Consider the following 7,223-nt stretch of genomic DNA (forward strand, 5'->3'; position numbering starts at 1 on the left):
GTTGTGTATTGCAAAAAGTGTTTTATGAGTCAAATATTGAGAATTAGTGAATGTTTTTTCAGATTTGGTGTGTGATTCTGGTGTTTGAATGTCAGGTTTCAGAAATGTTGTGACAAGTCAAGATTTTGTGTGTAAGCAGTTAACAACAGCAACAAAAAAAAATTTAAGATTAGAGCTCAGGAAAAATCATTTTCAATGTCAACAAGTACTGCTGAACATTGCCCCTACAGCATATTCACAAGATCTAATTTAAAATGAATCTGCTTTATTTTTTAAAATTGTAATTTTATTACAAAATTTTAATACAATACATAATTATACAATAAATAAATCACCTTTATCATTAAGGCATTAACATGGTCTCAGACTAGCAGCTTTTACTGATCCCCAGTCTTCTTCTGTGTGGGGTCTAGATTTGTGCCTTCATAAATTACTTTATTTTTTATGCCATCCTGAATCATTCTCTGCTGGACACGCAGCTTGGCATTATTAAATCTGCAGTAAAACCTGTATAAAAAAGCATGAGATAATATATCAGCTAATCATAAAATCTGTCAAGAACATTTATTGAATTTATTTCCATGATAATGAATCATAATTTTCCCCATTCTAGTATTAATAATTCACGGTAGTATTTGTTGTATAGTGTTTTATATATTATACGTAATGTAATTTCAAAAAACTCTTCTGTTAAATTAAAGTATTGAGAATACAATTCTGATGACAGCAGCAGCATGTAGCACTGTTTTTGAAGCACATACCATGAACCCAGTGTTGTAAGCATGAATCCTGCGACACCCACATCAAACGACCTCTTTACTCTACCTGTGAATGACAGCAGAAGAAACTCTTACACTAAAGAAATATATCACATATCGACACATAAGACGCCAGTTCAAACACTCACTTACTTGTTGCCAAAAAGTGCACCAATCCTGCCACCAGTGAACCACCTGCACCATGCAGAATAGATTCTCGAGCACAAGGCGTATTCTGGATATCAAGGATACCCATGACCTTCATGCCCTGTGCACATTAAGATGGAATTGATGTGTGAACATATTAATTCATTTTAATAAAAAGTTCACTGATTACACAACCTGTAATGTCTATCATTACCACTTACTAACTACACTGATTTAAATATTAAAGGACCATTTTGGATTCATTGAACAAAGGTACACAACATGTAACGTACATGACATCCTGAAATGAAATCAGTTCTTGCACTTAACAGCATGCTCATGCGAGTATCTGCTATAACAATAGCGAAGATTATAACCACTATAACGAAGTACTGTAGTAGTACCATGTTACAGTGTTAGATTACGATATTATATAGATATTATCATTGTAAAATTGTATTAACCATGGTCTTTTTGGCTATTACATGAACTTCTCTTATGAACTTTACCCAAGCGTAATATCTGACTAATATTCTTCAATAAAATACCACCCACCTGGTTCTTACCGCCCTCCTCGGTCATTTTCTAGATTAATTTTCAACACAATAATGCGAACAAGTTGGTTCGTTGTGAAATTTTAACCTTATACTTTCATTGGTGCACCGCTATATTCTTCCTGGCGGCACACATTAACGGATGATTGTTGGTTCCGGTGTTTAGAGACCCAGAAATATAGACGCTAAATCGGCAAAATAATAATAATAATAATAATAAAATAAAATAAAATAAAAAGGAGAGAAGGATTTGGCCTGCTAGTGTTCAAATGAGATAAGTTTACATACATTTGGCATATGTCATGGCACTAAAAATATCGTCAAAGTTTTTGATAGATTTAGCTGTTAGGTTTTGATCCTGGATAAATGCATGCTTTTAAATACTGTCAAGAGTCAGTTTACAGCAGTGTTATTTTAGTGGATTAGTATGATAGTGAACTAAAACTAAAACTGAAACTAAGACGAAATAAATAAATAAATAAATAAACGTTAACTGATGATGATGATGATAATAATAATAATAATAATTATTATTATTATTATTGTTGTTATTATTATTATTATTATTAGTAGTAGTAGTAGTAGTATATATTATATTTCAGGTAGTTGCCAAGGCTAGGCTAAAATAAGTACAGCTAAAACTGAAAAAAAGAAAAAAATATATATATATTTATTATTATTATTATTATTTATTTTTTTCTTTAGTTTTAGTTGTACTTACGTTAATATATACTACTGTTAGTCAGATATATATTGCATAAACGTGTCTGCTAAATGACTAAATGTAAATGTATTGAGATGTAAATGTATGTACTTATTGCAAAGGCAACAAATGTAATTTTAAGGTTAACTTAATGTACTAAAATAAGTAATAAAATAACAAAACAATTTTTTTTTTAATTACATCACATAAACTGTATATATATATATATATATATATATATATATATACACACATTACATTTACTTTAATTAATTTAATTAATACTTTAAGTGCTATAACAAGTCTCAGTTAGGTTAACACAGTACACATAGCATGGGCTTTAAAATAATATAATTAAAAAAAAGAAAACAGATAGATTAAAAAAAAAAGAATAGAGCAAGCTAGTGTTAGAGGTCTTTAGACACACATACACATGGGCGCTGCACAACATCCCGGGTCCTATGCATAGGCAGTCCTAATGCCCCCCCTTTGAAAATATATATTCCAGACTTTTCAAGGGCCCTCTCTTCCTTTGTTTTACCCCCAGTCCGGCGCCCCTGCACATACACACACACACATACAATTGCATAATAAATGAAATGAACATAGAATACAAAAAGATTAGAAAGGTAGTTAGATTTTTTTTTTTTTAAAGAATAGAATTAGAATAGTGAGTGTTAAAGTTCGAGGCTCAAATAAAAATGGAAGAGATGTGTTTTAAGCCGATTCTTGAAGATGGCTAAGGACTCATCTGTCTGGATTGAGTTGGGGAGTTCATTCCACCAGGTGGGAACATTTAACTTAAAAGTCCATAAAAGTGACTTTGTGCTTCTTTGGGATGGCACAATCAAGCCATGTTCACTTGCAGAACGCAAGCTTCTAGAGGGCACGTAAGTTTGAAGTCACAAATTTAGGTAAAGGGGTGCAGAGGCAGTGGTAGTTTTGTAGGCAAACATCAATGCCTTGAATTTTATGCGAGCAGCTGATGGTAGCCAATGTAAATTGATGAACAGAGGTATGAGAAGCGTTCTTTTAAAGATTATCTTGTAGCAGCTTTTTGGATAAATTGTAGAGGTTTGATAGAAGTGGCTGGAAGACCTGCCAAGAGAGTACTGCAATAGTCCAGCCTGGACAGAACAAGAGTTTGAACAAGGAGTTTTGTTACATGTTCTGAAAAAGAAAAGGCCCTGATCTTCCTAATGTTGTATCAAGCAAATCTGCAGGACCGGGCAGTTTTAGCAATGTGGTCTGATAAATTCAGCTTATCATCAATCACAATTCCAAGGTTTCTAGCTGTTTTTAAAGGATTTATGGCTTGATGAGCCTAACTGGGTAGTGACATTTTGATAAAGTGATGAGTTTGTTGAAACCACAAGCAGTTCTAACTTAGCCAGGCTAAGATGAAGGTGATGATCAGTGTGATTAATTTAAGGTCAGATTTTTAGTTTAATTGTTGGTTTCATGGCACTATATGCAACAACAAATGTCTGTTAGACATGCTGAGATGCGAGCAGCTATCATCGCATCATCAAGATGGAATGAGAAGTAGAGTTGAGTGTCATAAGCATAAGTCATAAGCAGTGAAATGAAAGTGACATGACATACAGCCAAGTATGGTGACCCATACTCAGAATTTGTGCTCTGCATTTAACCCATCCAAAGTGCACACACACCCGGAGCAGTTGGCAGCCATTTATGCTGTGTTGCCCAGCGAGCAGTTGGGGTTTCAGTGGCTTGCTCAAGGGCACCTCAGTCTTGGTATTGCTGGCCTGAGACGCAAACCCTCAACCCTAGGGTTAGAAGTCAAACTCTCTAACCACTAGGCAACGACTTCCCCATGGAAGTCAAAAGCCATGTTTCTGAATGACAGAACCTAGTGATGCCATGCAGACATATGTGGTCCAAGAACTAAGCCTTGAGGCACCCCAGTATCTAGATGTTGCGACTTGGACACCTCACATCTCCAAGATACCTTGAAGAACCTATGTGAGAGGTTAGACTCAACTTTCCAATAGGGTTGACAGAAGAGTCTAGTGGTTCACCATAACAAAAGCAGTGAACACATCCAGCAAGATAAATATAGAAGATTTGGAAGCCGCTCTTACCAGGGCTTCAGCAACTGAGAGCAAGGCAGTCTCAGTCGAATGTCCGCTTCTGAAGCCAGATTGGTTGCCGTCCAGGAGGTTGTTCTGTGTGAGAAAGGCCGGACTGTAGTTCTCTAAAAAGATGAGATAAGGGTGGGTTTCTTAAGAAGTGGGGTTATACGAGCCTATTTAAATGTTGAGGGGAAAACACCAGTGTGGAGGGATGTGTTGATGTGAGTGAGTGCAGGAACAACAACAGGAGAAATGGCTAGAAGGAGATGAGATGGAATAGAATCAAGTGGACAAGTAGTAGGATGATTGGAAAGAATGAGTTTAGAGACATTTGTCGCAGAGAGTGGAGAGAAGGATGAAAATTAATGTATGTTTGTTGGTAAGATGAGTTTGACAATTTGTGGTCTTGCAAATTGTGCACCGATAGTTTTAATTTTATCAATCAAGAATGTATCAAAGTCGTCTGCTGTTAGAGTTGATAAAGGAATGGGAGGAGGAGAATAAAGGAGGGTGAAAAATGTTTTAAAGAGCATGCGAGAGTTGGCGAATTGTTAATTTTGTTGTGATAGTATGTCCCTTTACCAGTGGAGACATTAGAAGAGAATGAAGAGAGGAGTGATCGGTATACATTAAAGTCAGTAGTATTTTGTGATGTAAGAGACATGTGAAAAGTGACATGTGGATAGGTATGTGTTGTGTCAGGGACCATGTTGAGCTTAAGAGTGAGGAGGAAGTGATCTGAGGTGTGCAGTGGAGTAACCAGAACATGATCAGTGAAGCAGTGGAGCAGTGTCGTGTGTAAATAAGGTCCAGTTGGTTGCCTGATTTGTGAGGAAGTGTAGTTACACCTCGCTTGAGATCAAACCTGCGTGGTATGTTAGGATTGATAATAAGGACATGATAGTAAGAAAGAGAATGATTCATAAGCGATACTGTCCCTTGTCCGGTGGAGTTGAACGGTAGAGTCCATGGTATTTACACTCTTCGGTCCTCACACAAGGGCTGCGGCAGTATACTAAGATTAAAATATTTGTCTAACAAAACTAATAATTAGAATTTATATATATATATATATATATATATATATATATATATATATATATATATATATATATATATATATATATATAAATTATATACAGTGTAATAGCATCTCAATGATAGTACATTATACTGTTTTATAGGAGTCATACCTTGAGGAGTTTTTTCCCTAATCACTGGAGATAATACTACAGTATTGAGAGAACACAATATCACCTTGTTAAAGGCTGCTATATGATGTTAAACAAAGTGTTTCAGTGTTCACTGCCTTACAAACACTAATGAACTCACTCGCAGTGAAATCTGAGAGCGTTAGACCTTGATTATATCCTGGCGCTGTACGTGTGTTTAACACAGAGGCCATGGAGTCTGCTTTTGTTTCATGCAGATGATTTTAGATGAGATAATCTGCTGTATATAATATATGTGCACTGAATGAACAGCAGGTGTCTTTTATCTGTTCATTCTGACCTGATGAATTTAGAGAGTTGTTACGTGAGAATGGAAACACATAATCCTCTTGAGATCAGTGTGATTAATTTAAGGTCAGATTTTAGTTTAATTGTTGGTTTCATGGCACTATATAAGTCTACCCAGGTGCCATGTGACTGAACACATAGAGCCACTTTTAACAGCCTGCTGAGCAATGGGGACACCTGTCAAGTAAGTCTAATAAATATTTAATGCAGTAATATTGTTCACAGTTTTTGTGTGTGTGTGTGTGTGTGTGTGTGTGTGTGTGTGTGTTAAAATGGGGCTTGACAGTACATTAAATTGCTCTCCTTCCTTTCCATCTACAGGATTTTAGTTGTCCTATTCTCTGTAATTGTCCTACTAGCTGTTGCTCAAAGCTCTTATCTTCCACCCTGTGAGCCAGTTAATGAGACTGTCGCTGTGGAAAAGGAAGGCTGTCCAAAATGTCTGGTGTTACAGACCACCATCTGCAGCGGTCACTGCCTGACAAAGGTGCCTACTTTCTTTTCAGAGTTTTATTTATTTTATTTGCATGGAAACATTTTTCACCAACAATAATTTGATTTCAGATTAATATACAAGCATCATTATTTCCAGTGGTGGTGACTTTATTATCTTACATTTGTAGGAGCCTGTATACAAGAGCCCATTTTCCACTGTCTACCAACATGTGTGCACTTACCGGGACGTGCGCTACGAGACTGTCCGCTTGCCAGACTGTCCTCCAGGGGTGGACCCCCACATCACCTACCCTGTGGCTCTCAGCTGTGACTGCAGCCTGTGCACTATGGACACATCTGACTGTACGATTGAAAGTCTGCAGCCTGACTTTTGCATGTCTCAGAGAGAGGACTTCCTTGTATACTAGCCCCAGACTACTATTCTGTTTAGCACATCAAACCAAAGTGTACAAAAACTAATAAACTCTAACTCTAAATCAATAAATGTTGTGTAAATGTATATCAATAAAAAGTACATACTTAAATCAATTTTCTACACTAAAGCTGAACACATTTTATTGTAGGTAATGTAAATGGACAGTTGGTGTGGACAAATTGTTGTAAGTAATCATTGGAAAATCATAAGCCATTGACCAGAAAGAAAAACAACAAGAGTTCAGTCGATACAAATGTACAAATGCCAAATGAAAATCAATTAAACTCACCATGATGAATTAAAATAACACTGCGCCACTTTTTGAAATATAAAATAAAACACACAATATATAAAATAAAAACATACAAATGAAAGACTTATGCATCTGCAGGCAAAAGTAATTGTTCTCCTTTGATGTTCACTCACATGCATTCTGACTTGATTTGTGGACTGCTGCAATAATGTTTTCTAGCCAGAAGATGGCAGGGAAAATCAATACTGAAAATATAAGTAGAACATTTTTCCAAAGCATACCGATTATGTTGTTACTTAAACAGTTAATTGGTAGATCTTG

The 7,223-nt window shown here is 36.0% G+C and overlaps 2 protein-coding genes across 2 annotated transcripts; one reads left to right on the plus strand and one right to left on the minus strand.

Moving 5' to 3' along the window:
- Window positions 1-248: 248 nt before the first annotated feature.
- On the minus strand, window positions 249-1,602 carry LOC127969799 (cytochrome c oxidase assembly protein COX20, mitochondrial). The gene is made up of 4 exons (XM_052571900.1): window positions 1,461-1,602; window positions 912-1,026; window positions 762-825; window positions 249-507 (listed from the first exon to the last, which is right to left on the minus strand). The coding sequence occupies exons 1-4, from the start codon at window positions 1,485-1,487 to the stop codon at window positions 378-380; spliced, it is 336 nt and encodes a 111-aa protein (XP_052427860.1). The 5' UTR covers window positions 1,488-1,602; the 3' UTR covers window positions 249-377.
- A 4,343-nt stretch (window positions 1,603-5,945) lies between these two features.
- lhb (luteinizing hormone subunit beta) lies at window positions 5,946-6,798 on the plus strand. Its single transcript, XM_052573111.1, has 3 exons — window positions 5,946-5,962; window positions 6,100-6,265; window positions 6,402-6,798. Exons 1-3 carry the CDS (start codon window positions 5,946-5,948, stop codon window positions 6,639-6,641), a joined length of 423 nt encoding a protein of 140 aa, XP_052429071.1. The 3' UTR covers window positions 6,642-6,798.
- The last annotated feature ends 425 nt before the right edge of the window (window positions 6,799-7,223 follow it).

The sequence above is a fragment of the Carassius gibelio genome, chromosome B13, assembly GCF_023724105.1.
Source record: "Carassius gibelio isolate Cgi1373 ecotype wild population from Czech Republic chromosome B13, carGib1.2-hapl.c, whole genome shotgun sequence".
Classification (NCBI taxonomy): Eukaryota; Metazoa; Chordata; class Actinopteri; order Cypriniformes; family Cyprinidae; genus Carassius; species Carassius gibelio.

Bases quoted from the DNA above. Each gene is read 5' to 3' on its own strand.
- LOC127969799 (XM_052571900.1), bottom strand. From the start codon at position 1,487: ATGACCGAGGAGGGCGGTAAGAACCAG. The intron at 1,027-1,460 runs GTGGGTGGTATT...TAATGTGCACAG, and splicing joins AGGAGGGCGGTAAGAACCAG to GGCATGAAGGTCATGGGTAT. The intron at 508-761 runs GTATGTGCTTCA...TTTTTTATACAG, and splicing joins CTTACAACACTGGGTTCATG to GTTTTACTGCAGATTTAATA.
- lhb (XM_052573111.1), top strand. The intron at 6,266-6,401 runs GTGCCTACTTTC...TTACATTTGTAG, and splicing joins GCGGTCACTGCCTGACAAAG to GAGCCTGTATACAAGAGCCC.